At 35.2% G+C, this 24,032-nt stretch overlaps 1 protein-coding gene across 1 annotated transcript; it reads left to right on the top strand.

The window, feature by feature from the left end:
* The first annotated feature begins 7,617 nt into the window (after nt 1-7,617).
* LOC128984526 (uncharacterized) lies at nt 7,618-14,698 on the top strand. The gene is made up of 3 exons (XM_054403857.1): nt 7,618-10,570; nt 11,987-12,088; nt 14,394-14,698. The coding sequence occupies exons 1-3, from the start codon at nt 7,618-7,620 to the stop codon at nt 14,696-14,698; spliced, it is 3,360 nt and encodes a 1,119-aa protein (XP_054259832.1).
* Nucleotides 14,699-24,032: the final 9,334 nt, after the last annotated feature.

Raw genomic sequence — 24,032 nt, forward strand, 5'->3', positions numbered from 1 at the left:
ACCCCAGTCTTTAAACGGGGAGATAAGTATGATCCTTCTAACTATAGGCCTGTATTTGGTGCCCATCTTGTCTAAGGTTTTAGAGAGTGTTATTTTTCGGCAAATTAACAGACACTTTGAATCTTTGAGTTTATTTACAGATTCACAGTATGGTTTTAGAAAATCACAAAGTACAGCTGATGCAGAAAAGAGGCCTAGTTGAAAAGTTTTTTGAGAACTAGGGCTTTGCTTGGGCCACTTTTTGTGACCTAAGCAAGGCCTTTGATTGTGTAGATCATGGCCTACTCTTGGGACACTATGGCGTAGATGGGGTGGCTCTAAGCCTTCTCAGTTCATACCTCTCAAATAGGAGGCAAGTGGTCTGTGTGGAGAATGAGCGATCTGCTACACTTGGGGTGGTATGTGGGGTTCCCCTAGGGTCCATTTTGGGACCATTTCTTTTTTTAGAGACCATTAATGATCTGCCCAGTAATGTCCTTTGTAGTACCAGTTGTGGTACAGTTACATTCTTGTTTTGTAGATTAAATGTATAAAATTAAATATCTGTTGTTAAGAAGAAAATTGACAATGCTAAAAAGGCTGGTACTGGTGGGGGCGAAGACAAAGTATTGACTGTTGTCGACGAGGAAGTGATTTTAACACTAGGAAAGGATTCAACATCTATTGCTGGTTTAGATGTTCCTGAATCTATGGAAATTAATTTACCCGAGCCACCATTTGATTTGAATTTTGACCATTTGAATTTTGATCAGTCACCATCAGCAATAAATTATGAGGAAACACCTGTGATTGCACATTTTGATGAAGATGTAAGTAGGTACAGAAATAGATCCACCTACAAAAATCCTTCCTAACTAAAATCCTAAGCCAAGTTCCTCAAATTCACATGAGAGTAATAATAAACTGGTCAAAAAATACACAGGTAAATTTGATATTGTATCTTAATATAACCATTATTGTAATCACTCATGTATACTGCATTACACAGCTACACTGATTAATTTTCAAGTTTAAAACAGTTCACATTCTTTGTTATGTCAGCCATGCTTTTAAATGTAATTCTCTTATTTTCACCAGAATTTCATTTATAATTGCAATAGCTTAGTCACTTGTATTTTTAAAATATTTGTATGACGTTTATATATACCTACTTTATTTCACATACAAATAATAACTCTCCATTAAAAGAAATTTTTTTTGTATTTCAGTAAGTCGCTTATACCCATGGTAAAAATAAATCAACTATTCATATATGTGTACTTAAATAATGAAATTACATTATTGACATTAATGAGTATTCAAAAATATATGTTTACATAGAAATCAAATTTTGGGGATGAAAAGGAAAACTTCAAATAGAATTACTAAAAATCCAGATCTACAAGACTAAGTTAGAATAAAAAACTGGAGTTAGAGTTGGGCCAACTATCAAGTGAATTTGCAATTGATATTAATAATGAAGGAATGAATTTGATTTTGTATGAACAATGAGAAACCAAGCAATGTCACAAATGCATTAATTTACTTTATTTCTTCTTTAAATGAAATTTTTATAAGGAAAAGTATTAGATTATTTGAGTATTGACAAAATATAAGTGTTATTAAAATACAATAACAATAATAATGCTTAATGTTAATAATGCTTAAGGTTATTTTCAACAGTTTAATAGAGTACATACCCATAACATAAACGAATTGGCTGTGTGACTTTAATTTTAAATATTAATTTATAATACAAATATATTTACATGAAACAAATTAGTTTTGAGGCTATAATTTTTATCTGCAATTATAATAAACACACATTTCATTAATCATACAACATATGATTTTTTCCGTAAATAGAACAAGAAAACCTTTATAATAAATTATTCTGATTGTTACACATCATGATTAATCATGAAACATACACAAAACGAAGAAAACATCTATAACAATTAAACTTAAAGCTAACTACAAAGAAATATTAATGACATTTTAAAATTGAGAAGTTTTTAATACAAAAATTCCACAACACTAACATTAACAAATAAAATATGTTTATTCGGCAAATTTTGTTTGCATTATTTGTTTATTCATCTCAATCGTTAGTTGGGTTAGATAAACAGATAGTAGGTAGAAGATGAGTAAAAATTGTGTTTGCCGTTGGTAGCCAAATAAATAAGCTATAAACATATTTTGTACTTTAAATATTTATACAAACCATCAATAAAAACTTAAACTATATAGAATTGTTGGTTCTTCCTTGCCCTGGTTCAAATGCTATCTTCAGGGACGTTATCAACGAGTTGTAATCAAAGATAAATCTAACATTAAAAATTTCTCAAACTGGTGTCCGGTTCTTCATGGCGTTCCTCAAGGGTCTAAAGTTGGACCTCTTCTTTTTATTCTCTACATAAATGATCTAGCTGCCACATTGGATTCCAGAATCATACAATTTGCCGATGACACTACTGTGTTGGTCAAAGCTCCATCTGTTGCCCTAGCGTCTATCAAAGCATCGGAAAATTTGAACAAAATAGAACTTTGGTCAACAAAACAAATGGTCTTCATCTCAACTGTTCAAAAACTTCATTTTCACAATCCACAGTTAAATACAGAAAAGGTAACAATCAGCTTGGATTCTGGGGAACAAATCAAGGCTTCAGAAAACATAAAATTTCTGGATTTGTATATGAATGAACATTTAAAATGGACAGAACATCAATTTCAGGTGACTAAATCGTTAGCCAAAGCTTTGTTTAGATTAAGGGTCATCTTCAAAACAACGGGACTAAATGCTGCTTTGACTGTTTACCATTCCTATTTTATGTCCAGGGCTTGCTATGGCATTATTTCTTGGGACAGCTCTCCGATCATAAATGGGTTTTTATTCTTCAAAAAAGGCCATAAGAGTTTTAACTGACACTGCACCTCGTACTTGTTGTCGTCCTCTGTTTGTAAATTTAAAACTATTAACATTTCATGCTGTGTATATATATCAACTATGTATATTTGTTAAAAAACACTTGACCTCATTCTCATCAAAAAATCACCAACATCCATATAACACTCGACATAGAAACACTCTTTAGATCCCTATCCATAGAACAGTTATTTATGAGAAAGCTCCTTTGTATATGGGTGGGAAGCTATTCAACCACCTCCCTAACCAAATCAAATTGACAGAAAAGATGGATATTAAAAAAAAAATACTTAGGGAACATTTGGAACTACTTTGTCCTTGTTCAGTTGATGAATTTGTTTTAACTAACGTCACTCTTTTTGTTATATTTTAATCTTCTGGCCTTATTTTTTAATATATTACCAACTACAATGAAATAAAATGTATAATATCATGTATTTTGCTGTGAAAACCTGACGTGTCATATGTTTACTGGTGATGTATCACAATTATGTAAATTCTATGTGACAAATAAACATTTCATTTCATTTTTCATTTCATTTCAAGGTCCTTAATATGTTTGTCACAAAACTGAAATATCATAATGAAATTATATCTCGTTGTCATACAGTTAATTTTTTTATGTTTTTAGTTGCAAAACTTTTTTAGGGCTGAATGAACTGAAATTAGTTTAATCGTTTAATACGGTAATCCTTATAACGATGTTGCAAGTAAATAAAGGCTATAGATATTATAATGTGTTACAAAATATCAAACTATGGATTATCGTGATATGGATTTTAAAGATCATTAACAAAAATTACAACATATACGTCATATGTTATCTTTATCAACTCTACTGGAATAATATTTTATGTAGAGAAGTGGAATAAAGACAACAGGAAGTAACGCGAAACGTTGAGGTAATATTAGACATTTATTGAAAAGCCAATGGGTGACAGCGATAGCCACGTCCAAGGTCACATATGCCGAGACAGGGGGATGGCAGGACGGGGATTGAGTGGGAATTATGATGATCCTTTATTTCACAGTTGATTCAAACTGGATAAACTCATCCCGTGCACCATACGCTATCATCATTTTCCTTCAAGTGTTTAGCTACTATTGACAAAAAAGAACAGTTAAGATTTTTTAATTCAATTTAAATATAAGTACTAGACAATCAAGTTTAACAATTTCCCTATTCCTTAGTCACCCAACCTGTATAAACAGCCTCAGTATCAAAGGTCAACCCCAACGTTATCTCTGAAGCTAGTTCCGTGTTAGCCACTGAAGAAGACACATGGGGTACCCCACTACACTACAAGTTCAGTAAGCAAATTTACTCTTGCAAAAGGTATTTTTACTTTCACTTTAATTTTTTGGGCTGTTCCCATTATTATATCCAACATTTGGTCCTTCGAACCCTGATAATCAATCCAGTACCTAACTTAAATATTTCCAATTTAATTTTTAACCCACCATCAAGTCACATCAAGAAATAAAATTACAACAGTTAATAAATTCCAAGAAAATCTATTTTAATAACTAAAGTAACACATATTTCAATTCCAAAATTAATTTGGTAATTTTATTCAAGACATTAACCTCAAGAAGTATTTTAAATTATATTTTTATGACTTTTCAATTCAGGAAAAGAATGATTGTTTTCATGTAATTTCATGCAAGCCAAGTCACATTCAAGCATTTCAAGTTAGTTCAAGTGATGTGGACAGGACCATTGGACCTTTCAATTCCTTCAATTCCACTGTCTCAAGAGTATTTCAATTAATTCTTTCAAGTCCACTGTTCCACCAACAACCTATTTTACTTTGTCCCTCGACAGGGAATTTTTGTGCTAGAAGAGGGTAATTTTTCTTATTACCCAGAAGAGTAGCAGGGAAATTTTTGTTCAAGAAGAGGGTAATTTTTCTATTACTTCTACATCAAGAGGGTAAAGAGAGTCAAAGCCTGCATCACTGCTGGTACACCTGATTTCCCAGAGTTACTTTAACTTATTTGGTTTTATTCAATGTTGACAACCATTCTCTCCAATTTCCATTTACATTGAGGTTATGTTATGACTGTATTCTGAATAATACAAGAAGATTGAAGAATTTATTGAACATGTTACTGGTGTGTATTCCTTTTATTATTATTTCTACTTAATGCTGAAAGTAGACTTCTATCATTACAATGAATATTGAATCATTTCATGTTTGTTATGAAGTAGGCCTACATGACCAACTTTGTTATTATTTACTTCACTAGGCCTGACATTATTATAAACTATTTGATTTGATTTATGCGTAACCTATCAAAATGACTGAAAAGCTCAAGAAGGAAATTGAACTTCTTAAATTTAAGAGGGATTCATTTGTACAGAAAATTGATTTACTTCAAAAAAAGGGTTTAGGTTTATCTGTAGACCATAGTCCAGATGAGCTCTCCGAGTTCAAGGTTCGCTGTGAGCGGCTACCTGCCCATTATGAAAGCTTTGTAAGATATCAAAACGATATGGCTAAATGTTTTATTCAGTTAAAAGAGCCTGAGGAATTGAAATCATTACAAATTGTGACCAATGAAGTAGATGATAACTATTACAGTATACTAGCCATTAGAAATAAATTATTTTCTAAAGATCAGTTGTCTGATGCTTCACAAATAGAAAAATCTAGTTCGACTTCTAATGTAAAACTTCCTAGAATTAACTTGCCTATTTTTGATGGCACTATGAAAGAGTGGCCCCACTTTAAGGAAATGTTTATAGCCCTAGTGTACTCAGACGATTCACTTACACCAATTCAAAAGTTTCACTATTTGATTTCTTGTACGAAAAATGAAGCAAATGTACTTGTAAGATCACTGCCTATGTGTTCAGATAATTTTGACTTAGTCTGGACCCAACTTAATGACAGGTATGATAATAAACGTCTACTCGCTTGTCAATACATTGAAGAAATCTTATGTTTACAATCAGTGACTTATGAAAATCCCAAGTTGCTGAGAAATATGTTAGACTTAATTACAGAAAACACCATGGCTCTTAAAGCAATTAGTTCACTTCCGAATCTAGAAGATTTCATTATCTTACATATTTCATTGAAAAAGTTAGATAAGCACACTCGCCAACTTTTTGAAAGAAAATTCTCAGACAAAGAGTTCCCTACCTTAGATGATTTCTTGAAGTTTCTCAAGGATCACTGCAAGTCTCTTGATGCAGCTCAGGGCTCGTCTCCTGCTTCAACTCACACCACTTCCCGGCAAACCGACTTGCGTTCGACTTCCACCAGTAAGCCTAACAAGTATTCCAAGTCAGACAAGTCTGTACAAAGAACTTTTCTCGCCAAAACTCAGGTTCCAACTTGCTTATTTTGCACTCAGGCCCATAACCTGTATTCTTGTCCTGAATATCTTAACTTGACTCCTGGTGCCAGACGTGATTTCATCCGAAGTAAACAATGTTGCTTTAACTGTTTAAATGCGACACATATGCTGAATAAATGTAATTCAATTCATTTATGTAGAAAATGTGGCAAAAAACATCACACTTCCCTGCATGAAGATAATTTCCTCAAGACTAATTCAACTTTTGACCAAAATAAATCTCCAAGGCCTAACTTAGACTCAACGTTACAGCCTGAAACCCACAAGGAAACATCAGTTTCTCAAGTCAGCTTTGTTCATCAGACAAATGCTCCTACACCCTGTGTAACTACTCTTCTTGGCACTGCCCTTATTCAGCTTAGAGACTCTACCAACAACTTTCAGACTTTTAGAGCACTAATTGATCCTGGATCCATGAGTTGTTTTATCACTGATCACTGTGTGAAAAAACTTGGGCTTCCTCGTTCAAAATTAGAACAACATGTCTTAGGTATTTCACAAACTGCTGTCACTTCGACCAAAGGCAAAGTGTCGTGTATACTGAAGCCTACCAAAGCTCATACTCCTCTAATTCCAACTACTGCTATTGTCTTGAACAAGATTACTTCTCCTTTACCGTCTGTACGGTTAACCAAGGACATTATCAATCATTTTAAGGATTGGAATTTAGCCGACCCACATTTTTATGAGCCTTCACCGGTTGACTTCCTCATTGGAGCTGATTTATTTCCCTTGATTTGTGACGGTGGGCGGTCAAATAGCCCTCCTGGATTCCCTACTCCATTCAAAACCATTTATGGATGGACCTTAATTGGTAGAACCTGTCTGTCTTATTTTGAAAACCAACCAACGTGCTCTTCTATCTGCACTAACTTGTCCATTACTGAGTCCTCACTTGAGAAACATCTCAAACTATTTTGGGAACTTGAAGATTTACCACAATCTAAGCCAATAAGTCCTGAAGATCAAGCATGTGAGAGAATATTCGTTAAAACACATTCCAGGGATCCTTCTGGAAGATATATTGTTCGACTTCCGTTCTGTGAAAATCCAGTTGACTTAGGAAACACTTTCCACCATGCAGAACGTAACTTTCACGCTCTTGAGCGACGTTTCCAGAGTGATTTCAACTTCAAATCGGCCTATGTAAATTTCATGAAGGAATAGGGGATCCTTCTGGAAGATATATTGTTCGACTTCCGTTCTGTGAAAATCCAGTTGACTTAGGAAACACTTTCCACCATGCAGAACGTAACTTTCACGCTCTTGAGCGACGTTTCCAGAGTGATTTCAACTTCAAATCGGCCTATGTAAATTTCATGAAGGAATATGAGGATTTAGGCCATATGACTCAGCTTCATTCTTCAACTTCGACTACTTCAACCTACGTTATTCCGCATCATGGAGTTTTTAAGAACTCAGAACAAAATCCTAAATTGAGAGTTGTATTCAACGCCTCGGCCCGCAGTTCAAATGGATTTTCTCTCAATGACAAGCTATTAACGGGCAAGAAACTACAAAATGATGTTTCTGAAATCTTGACCCGCTTTCGCCTTCACCCTTTTGTTATCTCATCAGACATCTGTAAGATGTATCGTCAGATATTGATCCATCCTGAAGATAGGATTTTCCAAACCATTCTTTGGAGAGAAAACCAAAACTCACCGCTTGCTACTTATGCATCGAATACTGTCACCTATGGGGTTAGTTCATCACCATTTCTGGCCATTAGAACGCTACATCAACTTGTAGCTGATGAAGGTGCCGATTTCCCACTCGCTAGCAAGGCTATTTTGAATGACATGTTCGTTGATGATTGTCTCACTGGTAGCGATTCCCTAGATGAAGCTTTCAAACTCAAATCTGAATTGATTGAGCTCTTAAAGCGTGGTGGTTTTGAACTAAGTAAATGGGCCAGTAATTCTCGTGAACTTTTAGAGGATATTGTAAGCAAGTCTCAAGATATTTTATTCTCTGAAGATAAGGACCACAATCAGTTCATTAAGGTACTTGGTTTAAAGTGGAACCAAAACACCGATGAGTTTACTTATGAAGTTCCTATTCAGAAAACTTTACCAACCAAACGAGGAATTTTGTCTATGATTTCCCGTATTTTTGACCCTTTGGGCTTAGTCACCCCTGTCGTACTCTGGGCCAAGTGTATGATGCAACAAATATGGTTTCTTGGTTTGGATTGGGATGAGATTCTTCCCGATGATTTATTCACTCAGTCAAAAAACTTCTTTCATGACTTGCCGCTTCTAAGTAAATTACGAATTCCAAGGAACGTTTTGCCTCAAAATTCTACTGGTGCGCAACTCCATGGATTTTCGGACGCTTCGGAATTTGGTTATGGATGTTCGGTTTATCTCAGAGTTGTCACCTCTGATGGCTCTGTTATGACCAATCTGCTAATGGCGAAGTCAAAAGTTGCTCCCCTCAAGAAAATAAGTATTCCTAAACTCGAACTTTGTGGTGCACTTCTGCTAAGTAAAGCAATGTCATTTTGCAAAATTATTATTTCATGCAAGTATGAAAATATTCCCCTCTACGCTTGGACCGATTCAATGGTGGTCTTACACTGGATTCATACCTCTCCGCATCTCCTAAAAACTTTTGTTGCTAACCGCATAGCTGAACTTCAACACCTCATTGAACCGTCCTGCTGGTCGCACACTCCGACTACAAGTAATCCCGCTGATGTAGCTTCTCGAGGCCTGCTCCCTCATCAACTACTAGACTGCTCGCTTTGGTGGTATGGTCCTACCTGGCTTAGCGAAGACCAACAATCTTGGCCACCCATTACCCTGGTGCAGAAAACTAACATCCCTGAGGAGGGTTTAAATGAATTTCGCCCCGCCTCAAAAATAGTTACTGCTTCAGTTGGCATCCCTCAACCAACGCCATTGTACTCAACTTTGGAAGACTTTTCTAATCTAACTAAACTCCAAAATTGTTTTGGTTGGATTTTGAGATTTATTCGTAACTGCCGCAAGGTAGAACCTTTAACTAAAACAAAGTACCTGACAGCGACTGAACGGAATACTTCTCTTGGTACTTTAGTGAAGCTTACTCAGCAAAAATTCTTCCAAGAACACTTCGATTGTATTCTGAAACAGAAGACTTGTACTCCTGCAGTGCAACGACTGGACCCCTTCATCGATTCATCTGGTATTCTACGTGTCGGCGGACGTCTAGAGAAAGCCCAGCTTCCTTACAACGCAAAACATCCTATGCTTTTGCCGAAGAATTCACATCTAACTTATCTGCTTATTGATCATTACCATTTGAATTATTTACATGTCGGCCCTAGAACTCTACAATCACTGCTATGCAGACAATTTTGGATAATATCTGCCCGCACTGTCATTCGACATAGATTAGCCAAATGTGTTACTTGCGCAAGATGTAAAGGTAAAACTCCACAACCTTTTATGGGTAACTTACCTGAAGAGAGAATAGTTTCCACTCGACCTTTTCTTAAAGTCGGTGTTGATTTTGGCGGTCCTTATTCGACCAAGTCTGATAAGTTGAGGAAGCCACAACTTCTTAAAAGTTACATTTGTCTGTTCGTTTGTATGGCAACCAAGGCTGTGCACTTGGAAATGGTGTCATCCCTTTCTACTGAAGCATTTCTTGCCGCTTTCAAGCGATTCATTTTTCGAAGAGGTTTATGTAGTGACATTTTCTCTGACCAAGGAACAAATTTTGTTGGAGCGAATCGAGAACTTACGGAGCTGTATCAATTCTTCTCTCAACAATTTGATTCAATTCTTCCCAAACTATCAAATCAAGGAATCACATGGCATTTTATACCCCCTTCCTCACCTCATTTTGGCGGATTATGGGAATCTGGCATTAAATCAACAAAACACCACATAAAACGAGTTCTAGGCAGTCAAATTTTAAACTTTGAAGAATTCTCCACACTTTTGACTCAGATTGAGGCTATTCTCAACTCACGACCCCTCTGTAGTCTATCGTCTGACCCTAATGAGTTCGAACCGCTGACTCCTGGTCACTTTTTAATTGGCCAACCCTTAGTTGCTTTACCACAAGCAGACTTCACTTCAACACCTATGAATCGACTGTCACGGTGGCAACTAATTCAACAAACTCTACAGCACTTCTGGAATCGTTGGAATCTAGAATACTTACACCAACTACAACAACGACAAAAATGGTTCGTCCAAAATCCTAACCTGAAGATTGGCGAACTAGTTTTAATAAAGGATTCAAACTTGCCACCTGCATCATGGTTAACTGCCAGAATTATTGAAACTCATCCTGGCGAAGACGGTATTGTCCGTGTTGTGAGCGTCAAAACTTCAAATGGAGTTTTCAAGAGGTCAGTCTCAAAGCTCTGTCCTCTCCCCATGGAGTAAGAAGAAGTATATTTACATACTCCATAGAAGATTTTTTAGTTTTTTTGAACAAGGTGTTTGCTTTTGTTTTTCAATTTTGTGTAAAAAAAAAGTTTTTAAATTTTTTTTGGTGGGCGGTATAGACAATCAAGTTTAACAATTTCCCTATTCCTTAGTCACCCAACCTGTATAAACAGCCTCAGTATCAAAGGTCAACCCCAACGTTATCTCTGAAGCTAGTTCCGTGTTAGCCACTGAAGAAGACACATGGGGTACCCCACTACACTACAAGTTCAGTAAGCAAATTTACTCTTGCAAAAGGTATTTATTACTTTCACTTTAATTTTTTGGGCTGTTCCCATTATTATATCCAACAGTACAAATAAATTAGGTTAACATGGGAAACTCCAGAGTCACTGGGCCGAAGGCCTTTTAACGAATCTGCACCAAACTTTACACAAACCATCCTTGAATAGTTCTTAATAATGCCTGAAAGTTTCATTAGAATCTGTCAAGCTATTTCGGTGTCCATAGGGTATATACATACATACTTCCGCTTTAGATATAGATATACCTATATATAAATCTACACTATGTATACATATATATAATTCCATATAAATATACAGTATACAAATTTGAACGAATAGTGTTTTTGGCCTCTAGGGACATAAAAATAAAAATAAATCTGTCCTGGGCCTAGATCTTACCGTGAGCTACTTCCCTAAGGGAAATTTGCTATAACGGATGTTTTTGCTGCAATATGACGAACAATCCATTTTTATTAACAATATGGATTTTTATAAAAACAATAAGTAAATAAGATTAATTTTACCAAACGTTACTTGGAATTTGTTATGATCAAAATCAAAAGAATGTAAAAATAAGGTTTACATTAATTTGAAAACGATGTTTTAAGTTCAGGACACAATAGCCTAATTAAATTATATGTTACATTATTATTAACAGTAATTTTTAAACACTAAAAACAAACATAGAGGACCGCTCATGCCCTTGACAAATAAATTTCAACACCTTTGCACGAACACAAATCAATATCAACATTTGAAAAGGAATAAAAAATACAATTTATAAACAAAACCTACCACGGCATATTCTTGAACAAGTATGCCTACGATAAGCATGATTGCTATTATTAAATTAAACCTACAAATGCTATGACGTAGTGCATACCTGCTTTTCTAGATAAAACAATTAATTGTCCATGACTCATCCGAACTATAGCGTGACTCTTATAGAAAAGTGGATAAACTAGATACGTAAGCGTATCTAGCTTACGTTAGCTCACCCATTTAAATCAATCTTCAAACTGTGCTGTCTTTTTCCACAGAGGGTCTAGAACACATTGAGCATGCATATGTTCAGCAACTAGCGACTGGTTCTGGATTCTATATCTGGCCAGATCTGGTTTTAAGAGTTAATCTGGCCAGATGTGGGTGCCAGATCTGGGATGACATCAAAAACACTCCAACGTGATTTTGGAAATACACGTTCCAGATCTGGCATCTGGTCATATCTGAGATCCAGATCTGAAATTAGTCCAGATATGGCACCAAGGTATGGCCAGATCTGAGACATACTTTTAAATAATATTAGTCGCACACACCAGAAACAGTAACACTTCTGATTTTATTTGTTAAATTAATTTATTTATTTGCGAATGAGAATTAAAGTGACAATGCTATGAAAAACATTTAAATATTGCAACTAAACAAACAGTGCAATAGAAAACAAAACAACTAAATATAGTATGCAATTTAATTCATATGGCAACAAACATTAGCAGCCCTTTTTGAACGAGAAATGTTTGAAAATTTTCACAATTTAATAGTTATTTATTATACTTGTTTAGATAAATATTTAATTGCTTAGATAAAGGGATACTTTTGTACCTATTTTAGTAATACAAACTACAAAAATTAAGAAAATACCCCCGATGCAGCAAACCTGCAGACTAGGCGAGTTTTCATATGCCAGATTTTAAATTAAATCTATTTGCATTAAGTAAGGTTTAATGAGTACCCAGTTTTGCTGCTACAAAGAGTAATAAAATGAATAAAATGGTAAATATACCAGCTAAGTATAAAATGAATTGCTCTATCTCACTGTAATAACTCCTACTCAGTTCGTGGCATACAGACGCTAACCCTCTAATCAGTAAACCAAATGTTGCATCCTTATCTGTTTCTTATCCGCAACACTGATAATTATCGCCAAACAATAACACTAGAATACAACGTTACATGGGTCTAAGACTGTGATGATAGAATTGATCCTTGAATTGATCATTATTAATAGCGAATGATCACTGATCATTTGGATTGTGAATTCCGAATTTGTCTTTTATAGTAGAAGAATATTAGTAAAATCGACCTAACAAATTCGGACTAAGTGGAAACTTTGCACAGTTGTTTAGTAAGCCTAAATAAATAAAATATCAAAAGTCCCCATAAATCCCGGCTGTGCTTCAGATAAATAATAAAAGTTAGTACTAAATTTAAAATTCCCATGTTATTCTTATGGAGGAAAATAAAATTGTTGCAGTTTGCTTATTTATGGATATATTTTGATCAAACTTGGCAAATTTATTTATTTTATAATAAGGTATTAATATTTAACATAAATACACACTTTAGTACCATTCCTATAGCAGTAAACCTAGTACTCGTTAAATTAAAAGTTATTTAAATAGGGAATCTATCTTACTTTTTTAGGAAATACTTTAGTAATGATCCAGTCAGGTAAATGGTAATTTATTTTTTTTTACATATTAACAATTATTTTCCTTTACCTATCTATAATGTTAAAACGAAACAGTGTTTTTTTATTTCACGATTCTGAATCAACCACTCGACGGATTTTCATGATTTTTGTGTTGAAAGAAAGATAATTTTTAGAACTAGGGAATGTCGATGCCATAATTTTAGTTTAGGGTCCCAGTTTTTTAGAAATTAAGTTTTAATTTTTGAAAAGTCTAGCAGCCGACGCTAAGATTCTAAACTAACTTTTATTATTTATCTCAATAACCGTTGGAAATACAGCAAACCTTGTAATACAAGAAAGATGTATTTTTAGACGTTCTTTAACTTGTGTATTTACAAAAATTCTCTAATACCAATAGTTTGTGAAATATTGTCAAAAAAGTGAAAATTGTCCGCCATCTTCCAACATGGCGGCTGAAGCACAGCCGGGATTTATGGGGACTTTTGATATTTTATTAATTTAGGCTTGCTAAACAACTGTGCAAAGTTTCCACTTAGTCTGAATTTGTTAGGTCAAATGGCAGTTTTCCCCCTAAAATTCTTGGACTATTAGACCTAAACAAAATTTATTGGTTAAATAGTAGTAAAAAAGGGGAAGTTTGGCCCAAAATATATTTTTTATTTTAAAACTTTGATTTTTGAGCTCTGAAACAAAACCCAGCTCAAGTTTTCACCCAGGCTTCCTCTTTAAGACGTTACCCTTTGCTTAAAAATCTCACTTAAGCAAAAATACGTCACAAATTTTGACGCCAGAACAGGGACCCAAAGTATTCGCTTACCTAGTTTGGGCTATCGACACCTTCCTGTACGTTGCGTACAAACAGGGTGGGTTCCCCAGGGTTGAGAACTGGCATCGGGGAACAAATATATTTAACCATGACATAATATTCTTTCCTGTCCACATCCTTGAAAACAATTGGGTTTTAATCGTAGCATGGCCGAAGCGAAAACTGTAACAGGAATTCGACTCATTAGGGAGAGCTCGGCCAACCATCCTCCAGGATATTTTGTACCTACTTGGAGCGGCTGGCCCGAAGATCCGGTGGAATTTCCGCGCCCCAGAATGGGATATTATAGAGAAGGCCACCTGCATACAACAGCCCACAGGCAGCGTAGATTGCGGAGTGTACGTCTGCTTGTACACAGAGCAAATCGCAACCGGGACGTCAGTGACGGATCTGGGAGCGTTGGATGGCGTTGCATTGCGGAAGAGAATGGCATCAGCTCTGCGGAGATCGGAGCTAATTGGAGATGAGGAGCAACTTCTAATCAAGGATTGAAGCGTCCGCAATATTGACCACCTAGTAGCGCCAAGTCACTCGGGTATATTTTGATAGTTATCTCCAATTATCAAATATACCTGAGTGCCCTTCATGTAGGTACTGTTTTGACTGTCAAACGGGACCAGTTAAAGTTATCTTGCGATGCTTTACCAACGATGTTTGAAAATTTGCCTTGTTACCTATCAAAAGTACTTCCTCAAGAAAGAAAGGATCCCAATCAGAGACAGAGGGAGATAGAAGAAAGAGCTGAGCAGACAAAAAATGAACAGAACCGTTTAGACAAAGTAAATAGCTATGAAGAAATAAATAATGGGTTTTTAGTGAAGTGCGCGGTAGAATTGAAAAATGTTTACTCTAAAGTAAGTAATAATCAGTTATGTTTGTTTACTACTATATTTAATGAGAAACAGTTCCCGAAAGTTGATTTGGCGCTCATTATCAAAACAGATCTTTCTTTTACAGTTGTCAAAGACGACTTTGTACTGAATGACAACCCCCAAATATTAGAAGTGAGCAAATGCCCTAGAATAACTAAGTGGTCACAGTTAAAGCAGATCTGCAATCTATTATTCCAGCAAGGTGTCGAATTGCAAATCTCAAAACGTGACAAACTAGCTGTTTTGAATGAAGTAATTGATAACATTTACAATGACCCCTGTTGTTTTTTTTGGTGGAAGACAAATGTATTAGTGAAAAACAATTTTTTTTTATAAAGAACAAATCAATCTATCCGTAACTAAACAGGTCCGGTACTTTGTTACAACTCTTTTGGTTTGCGACGGTTTTTTTCTCATATCCCGCGGCATACAAATATATCAGACGGTCTAAGTTAATGACTATATGCAACACCCTCGGTATTTGAAATCTTTTACCTGCAACTTAGGTATTGGTAGCTCAGGAATAGACTCATCACATATAAACTATTTGAAAAAGAAAGTATCTGCAATGAGTGAACACGAAAAGCATTGTAACTTGCTTCTAGATGAGATTTATGTAAGACCGGAAGTGACGTATAAAGGTGGTAAGCTTGAAGGTATAGCTGTGCAGTCAAGTGAAAACTCGTCTAATTTGGCCACGACTATCCAAACGTTTATGGTATCATCGTTATTATCAAACAATAAAGAAGTGGTAGGTTTATTCCCTTGTAAAGATTTAACAGGCAAACAACTACACAAACTTACTTTACAAGTATTGGAATTGTTGTCTAAAGTAGGTTATAGAGTGTTTAGTATTATATCTGATAACAACCGCATTAATAGGTCAATGTTTACAAGTTTATGAGGGGAAACTTTAACTTCCAAATTTGTAAATCCTTATGATGGTACTCAGCATATTTTTGTACTGTTTGATTCAGTACACCTATTCAAATGTATACGTAACAACTGGCTCAATCAGACCGATTCCAAACAAACTTTCTATTTTCCAGATTTTAGTAGTCATGATATAGTACTTACTGCAAGTGTTTCTGATTTGAAAATACTTCAAAATATGGAGCAGGATAGTGTAGTCAAGCTAGCTCCACCATTAAGTAAGAAAGTATTGTTCCCTACTTCTCTAGAGAGGCAAAATGTAAATTTACGTGCTAAATTGTTTGATCAAAAAATGTAGCCGCTCTAAAGCAATATCAGCTACAACACAAGATAGCAATGTGGTTGGTACTATAAGTTTTTTAGAAATTGTACTTAGGTGGTGGAAAATAGTTAATGTAAATCATGCTTTCAAGGGAGCGAGGTTTAATGATAGAGATTGCCAAGCAATAAGCACTGTAGATCGTGAGAATATGTTATTTCTAAGATCATTTCTAGTCTGGTTAGAGAAATGGAATAATATTATGGTCCAAGGAGAGTCAGCAAATAATAAAAAAAGAAATGGAAAACTCACACTTGACACACAGTTTGCACTTAAACATACCGTCAGTACAGTTTTAGAAATTGTAGAATGTTTATTTAATGTTTTACACTTTAAGTATGTGTTGCTAGGAAAGTTCCAAACAGACTAGAGGCTAGGTTTGGACAGTATCGTCAAATGAATGGTGCTAGTTACAATATATCTGTTGCACAAGTACTCGAATGAGAAAAGAAGCTTAAAACTCTTAGCATTATAAAGGTATTTTGTGCTAAAAATCGGGAAGTAGAGATAAGGGACTTTAGTGTAGAAGAAACTGAGGGTCCAGAAGGGGAAACAAACATTTTTTTTGATGTTTCAGAATTTGAAGACATTTCTCATGAGTTAGAAAGTGCTGATATTTCCGAAAATGATGTTGTCGGTATTACCTACATAGGAGGGTACATTTGTCATAAATTATTAAAAAAATTTCAATGCAACTGTTGTAAATCTAAATTTGTTTTAATCGATAAGCAAACAATCCTCAACTCACATACAATGTCTTATTATTTTACCGTGATAGATAGGGGCAATTTACAATATCCCTCTGACCTCATCATAAATACATTGATTACTGGTTTGAAGGTTTTTAAAGTTATGATTGGTGAAAGATTTGAAAGTACATTTTTTAAGTAAAAATGTCAAAGAAAGGTACTAATGTCGGTAATGTACCATGTTCTCGACAGCACAAATGTTGAGGTATATCTTTCTTGTGGTAAAGATATAACCCCATTGTTTAAAAAATGTTTATTAACATTCTGTAATATTTTACTGAATAGTTATAGTAAAATGAAAAAAAAAACAACGAACAATCGAGGAAGGAAAGAAGTGTGCCAAAAAACGTAAGCTAGATAAGCTTTGTAATAAGAATTGATAAAAGATTGTCTTGTACAGATTAAAAACAAGTAAAGACTTAAATTGTTTTTTTTATTCAACATTATCTATATTTAACTTTATTATAGCAGTGTTATAAATAATACGCATATACAGTAATAAAAACAATGATATTACAACATTTGCATCAAATAATAGCCTAACTAGTAAATATATTTTGTCATTATAAAAATACACATCATTATTATACGAATAAAAAAATAGCTAGTCACTACGCTACACTAACATAAAACATCACTGCAAAATTCTATTATTAGGTATGTTTCTGCAAAATAAATGTTGGAATAGAAGTATCGTATGAAAAATTTAGAGAAGAGTTTGATAAGTGCAACATTGGATTTGGATATCCAAGATCCGACACGTGCAATAATGCACTCAAAGTCCAAGAGGGAAGTATTAATGAGGAAATTTCTAGAACTGTTGATCCTAACGAATTGTAAGATTTACAAAAGAAGTTAAATAAGCTACACACTGAAATGGAATTACACAAACGAAGAGCAGATTAATTTTATAGTCTTAAAAGATCTGATAGACTTAAAGCACAGAAATCTGACAGTTTGAAGCTATAACAATAGATTATGGAAGAAATCTACCACTTCCAAACATAACAACCAAAGATTTTTATTATAAAAGACAGCTCTCTTTTTATTTGTTTAACATACATGTACTCTCTGATGGTTCATCAATTTTTTTTACACATACGACGAGACAGTTGCAAAGAAAGGGTCCAACGAAGTAATTTCTATGCTTCACCACTTTTTTATGAATTCTTTAAACCCCAATGTACGTGAGATACACATATTTTGTGACTCGTGCGGGGGGCAAAATAAACATTTTACTTTTATAAGGTTGTGACAGTGAATTTCAAATTTCCCGCGAGATAAGTAAATCACAGATATGTCGTGGAGTACGTCAGGCACCACCGTCATTTAGCTACCCCCCCCCCCACCACGACCTTGAGAGGGGAAGGAGCTCTAGGAGGTGACCAGTGGACATTCAGTGCCGTACCGTCTAGGAATCAAGTTGTAAGTTTTCGTTGATGGCGGAAGTGAGTGTAGAGTCGCCGACTGTCGACGGGGACATATTTCTATATGGGTAAGTGTTCCTCCAAAAGTCTTAAGTTTTAATTCTTTGACAAACTCAGATCTTAATGTCAATTTTTTCCAAGTTGTCTCGATTTTAGTTTTCCAGTATCGAGTCCATAAAGGATTTAACGTTCTAACCCTCGGTTAGAGGCAAATGTCTCACCTCGAGACTCTAGACTCTTTTAGAAGTTTTATATCTTATAATCGAGCGGAGGCATCTGTCTCGTCGGTTCGATTATAAAAAGACCACCTAAATTTCAAGTAAGAAGTCATTTTGATTTAGTTTTTGTGAAATGAAAAGTCAGTGAAATTTTATTTCAGAGTATTCCATTTTGTTTTTCCGTAGGTTAAGCGAGGATAAAGTTTAATTTTATTTTCAGAGAGTGTTATTCTAACCTGTATCCATTAATTTGAAGTCCCCTGTAGAATTGCTATTCAATATTAGTAGTATACTAAAAACCAGAAGAAGTGTGTAATTTATTAAGTTGCAGGTTGTGTTCCGTGTGGGGTAATTATCTCGCATGGCGACACGTTTATAGAGAGTGTCAGGTTATCGTTTATTCTCTAATTTAAAGCCCCTTTTGATTTTGATCTTATTTGTGTATTTTATAGGCCCACGAAGAGTTTAGATGAAATGTTGTCTTACGTATAATATTCCATGTGGGGTATATATCTCGCATAGGAATATTACAGTGCGTTTGAGATTAATCTGGTTTAACGCAGTCAGTTTATTAGGCGTTTAGTCGTAAGATTGAGCTAATTTTCCTCAATATTTTGTCTCCGAAGTGCGGTGACCTTTTGGATATTTCTTACGTATTAATCCGCGTGAGGCACATGTCTCGCGCGTCGGTAGTTTATTCAAATTAATTACACCCGCCTTCAGATTAATTGACGGGTCAAGTCGTATGGGGCATTTGTCTCGTACGACACAATTTGTAAATATAAGTTTTATAAAGTATCGGGAGGGGCATCTGTCTCTTCACGAAATCTAATCTATCATTCACCTTGTAAACGTGACGATTCAGTGTGTATCGGTTACCTTGAGATACCGTTTTACATATAATAAAGTGTTACGATTCACCCTGAGGTGTGAAGTGTGTAGTGTAGGTTTGGTGCGAGAGAGGAGCACTTTCCAACAAACTATATATATCGTTCTGATTGAATACCTATAGATTGAAACACCTCTCATTGTATATATGTATATATTTCCGTAGTTGTAATGATAATGTAATAAATATCGATTGTTTGCTAGATGTGGTTACAATTTTCATCTCCTGAGATATTTCCTTACCTCCTGACAAATTTAGTGTTACCATTAGGGTCGAACCTTCTCTGTGGGTTTATCCGAGGAAAATAAAATTTATTTTGTATTGCGGGAATATTTTGACATATTAATAACGTATTTCTATTATGTTATTCCCCTTACAAGGTTCGTACTAAATGACAACAATCATTAAGCGATTTGACACTATTACTGTCACCTACCCCATTCGTGGCCACTCGTATCTAGAGTGCGACAAGAATATGTCACTCATCAAGAATGCAACCCCTGCAGAGATCCCTAATGACTGGCGGGATGCAATAAAAGAAGCAAGGGTGAAATCAAGTCCCTTTGAAGTAATGGAATGTACTACCGATACGTTTAAAGCCTGGGAATAGGCACTTAAAGGCGGCTACCTACTTGAAAAAGTTCCACGCAAAAACTCAAAAGGTTAGACAACTGAGAATAACTTCAGACCACCCACAAGTAGTAGAACATAGAGACACATACAGTGGCGCCTACGTATCAACTGTTAAAAAAACCTGAAAAGAAAAGCAAACCTGGAGAGAAAAGCAATGTCACGGAAACATTTTCTGTTACGCAGATTCTTCAGACAGTCAAACCAGAAAATTTACATATGGGTCGGATTCCACTGAAAAAATAAAAGTATGAAGACTTGCAAGCATTGAAACCATTCTGCCGACCTGACACACAAGAGTTTTTTGATGCACTCCCAGTAGTCTCACCTGAAGTGACAGTCGCACCTGAGGAGCGAGACAGTGGCTTTTAAGGTAGGTTTATAACTATAGACCTTTATTATAATATTAGATTATAGTGTCTATAAATTTTGTTGGCTAAACAGTAAAAGGTTTGTTTTATTTTAGGTCGAATCAGCGCCCAAAAATAATGGCAAATTGAAGAAATAATGATAACCTACATTCGTCACAATACTGAAATTATACTTTACAATAACCAGGGATGTCACCACAAATTGTGCATTACAAAACCTATTCATTATTACTTATACCATAAAAAAGAATTGTAAATACTTTAATTATTATTACAAGTAATAAAATTATAAAAACTCAATGTTTTTCTATTTTGATTTATAAAATACAGAGAAATAACGATCAATGTCCAAGCATTGTTTTTTATATATATATTTATATATGTATATATGTCCAAGCAAAATTATTAACAATAAGTGCTATAATATTGTAATAATAGTTATAGAAAACAACTAAACTAATTGTAAAAAGGAATGATTTGGTTATTAACTTTAAAAAGTGTTTCCTGTAAAATCTAAAATTTTGGACATTGATCGTTCTTTCTCTGGATCCTTCGTATACTCCTTACTTCTGAACTTGTTACAAATTTGTTTTTAATAACTATTAAAAATGCTTAGTTAGTCTTTATAAAATATAGATGAAATGTGTATTCGTCCTAACACAATCACACCCCCAACCCGGCTTACAATAAAAATTTGACTTTCTGCTGTTATAAAAGTCTTGTTTTCAATTATGTGATTTGAATCCTTGATTCCAATTCAGTTTACACCGGTATACGGGCATTCTTTAATAAAACTCTGTAACGAAAACCAAGGGCATAAATTAAAATTTGTCTCCGAGTGTCAACCGCTCGAATTCGGGCGGCTTTGCAGGCAGTCATTTTCGTTCAATATACAGCCGTACGATCGATCGATGACGCTTGATACTTATACCTAACTGTTCTGCGGACATTAGGCTACATGACAACTATTTGGAAGTGCCGTTTCTTACGATATTTATATAAGTATGTGCTGTTTACACTGTCAGCTGGCGTTGCAAATGGCGTACCTTTGTTGATGAACTGTGTTGTGAGTTGTAATAGTGATAAAAATGGCAGAATATCTCCGATCTAGTGTCATTAGGGAACTTTTATCTGGTGAAATAAGTGACAGTGAAGGTGATAATTTTGAAGATAACTTCGATTTAGGACAACATAAATCCGACATTAGGCTTATGGTTTTTACTTGGAAGATTACTTGATTTCTCAAGTGGTGGTGGTGATGATTTCGAAGAGTTGGAAACTTCTAACAGAGAATATGACGACGGTCCTGATGATCCTGATCCTGTAAATATTGTAAATAGTAGGCCTAGTGTAAGTCAACCTAGTTATAGTTCGCATGATACTGGTGCAAATATCAGTAGCCCTAGGCCTAAAAGGTCAAAGATAAAAAAACCTGCTTTGGTTCATAGTATACCCTCCTGAACCCGAGAAGGAGATTGAAAGTAAATTTACAAGAAGGAATACTGGAGCAAAGAATCTACCTCCTAGAAATAGTAAACCTTGTAGTGGGGTCAAATGAATTTAAAGGGTAAAATTAATTAAATAATGGCAAACAAAAAAAATATGATATGGCGAGGGGTGAAGAGCCACAATATAAGAAAATAGATGTAGGCTTAACTGTAAGAGATTCAGTAGGCTTAGATAATACATTTGTTTTGTCCATGCTTCAACGGATAGGAAGTAGGTTAACAGATCTTGACAGTAAAATGATAGAAGTAAAATTAAGTAATGAAAGATTAGAAAATAGGTTAGAGAGTGTTGTTCTTGATTTGAGAAAATTCATGTCTAATGTAGAAGAAAAAACTGTAATTTTACAACAGGAAATGAACACTAACAAAATAAATTTAACTGAAATGATAGGTAACGTTCAGGACAAATGAGATAAAGAAATAGAACTACAAAAGGAAAACATTCAAAAGTCAGGTAATGATTTGACTGAAGAATCAAATGTGCATAAGCGTATGGTTAATTCTAAGTTTAAAGAATTTGATGATGAACAAGATATTAAGATAAATTAAGTTGTAGAGTCAGTCAAAGATTGTGTTGGTAAAGTAGGCCAGAACGTTGTAGAAATAAATGAACTCAAGTCAAGTTTTAGTTCCAAGTTTGAAGAGGTTGAAAAGAAGTTTAGTCAGTTTAATCCCGAAATAAACTTAGGCCTAGAACGTAATCTAAGTTGTAGCACTGATAGTAACCAAAAGTTGGCGGAAATGTTGTTAGTACCTTTTAATAGTAGGGAAAGGTTAATCCATCCTATGTACTTTTTAAAATTTACTGAAGAGTATAATGAAAAGTCGATAGACTCATGGGAAGTAAAAAAGTAAACTATCTTAAAGTATTTGCAAGGAGAGGTACAGTACTGGTATCGCAGTTACATGAGTAATTAGGGCGAATATGTGCAATTTCATGAGGCATTTAAGAACCAGTCCTTTCTGAATCTAAAAGTATGGCAACAAACGAAGAAGAGAATGATCACACAAAGAAGATGTTGATGAACTCAGTTAGAAAAATACTAAGATGCAAAGAAGAGACAATAAACATATTGAGAACACAGAAAATGATGAACCTCAAAACCATAAAAAGAGCGTCAAGATGCACCAAGGATCCAAACCCTCTCTCCACAGCGATGTCTCTAATGGGAACTAAGTACCCCTTGTCCCTTGATAAAGACTCGGCCCGATCATTTAATATCCCAAGCAGGTACTTCCCCCCGAACCAATCTCAGAAAGAAGACTACCACAAGCATCGAAGAGTGCTAGCCAGGCTAGAGACAATAGACTGGTTCATAGAAAATGCAGAGACCCCTAGCACACAACAAATTGCTGTAATTGACATACTGAGTAAACAAGCAAGAGAAGAGAGGGACAAATATTATAAAATAGGGTGGGAGGAATCTAGGATAAAATGGGGGCCCACTGTCCTGGAGAGGAAAGTTTTAAGGACAAGAACACCCATTGCAGAGATCCCCAGGAAACTGAGAACTTCAGCTGTAATTGAAGCACTATTTCCTGACTACACCCTCCCCTCTAAGATACTGACTAGTTTCACAATATCCAAGTTGGACATATTGAAAGAACTAAGCCTTGAGTCCAAGGTGATGTTGTGCAAGCAGGCCAGGCTGCTTCTAAATGCATTAGACCCCGGTGAAAAGTGCTTGCCTATAATCCCAGGAAGCAGCAATATGCTGGTCAGCTTGAAACATGCAGTAGCCCATGTAAATTACGCAATAGTCGGATACAATGTAAAGGAGATAAAAGAGAGTGGAGTTAAAGAGCTTTGGGTGAAGATGCTTGAGAATGAAGTTGGGATATGCATAGAAAATGTTTTGTTCAGGTGATGGCGGTCTCCACCTGTCCGTTTTTGGGGAACCCCTACGGAC

Source organism: Macrosteles quadrilineatus, unplaced genomic scaffold, assembly GCF_028750875.1.
Source record: "Macrosteles quadrilineatus isolate MER2022 unplaced genomic scaffold, UCM_ALF_1.0 Scaffold_2__2_contigs__length_208266976, whole genome shotgun sequence".
In the NCBI taxonomy this organism is placed as follows: domain Eukaryota; kingdom Metazoa; phylum Arthropoda; class Insecta; order Hemiptera; family Cicadellidae; genus Macrosteles; species Macrosteles quadrilineatus.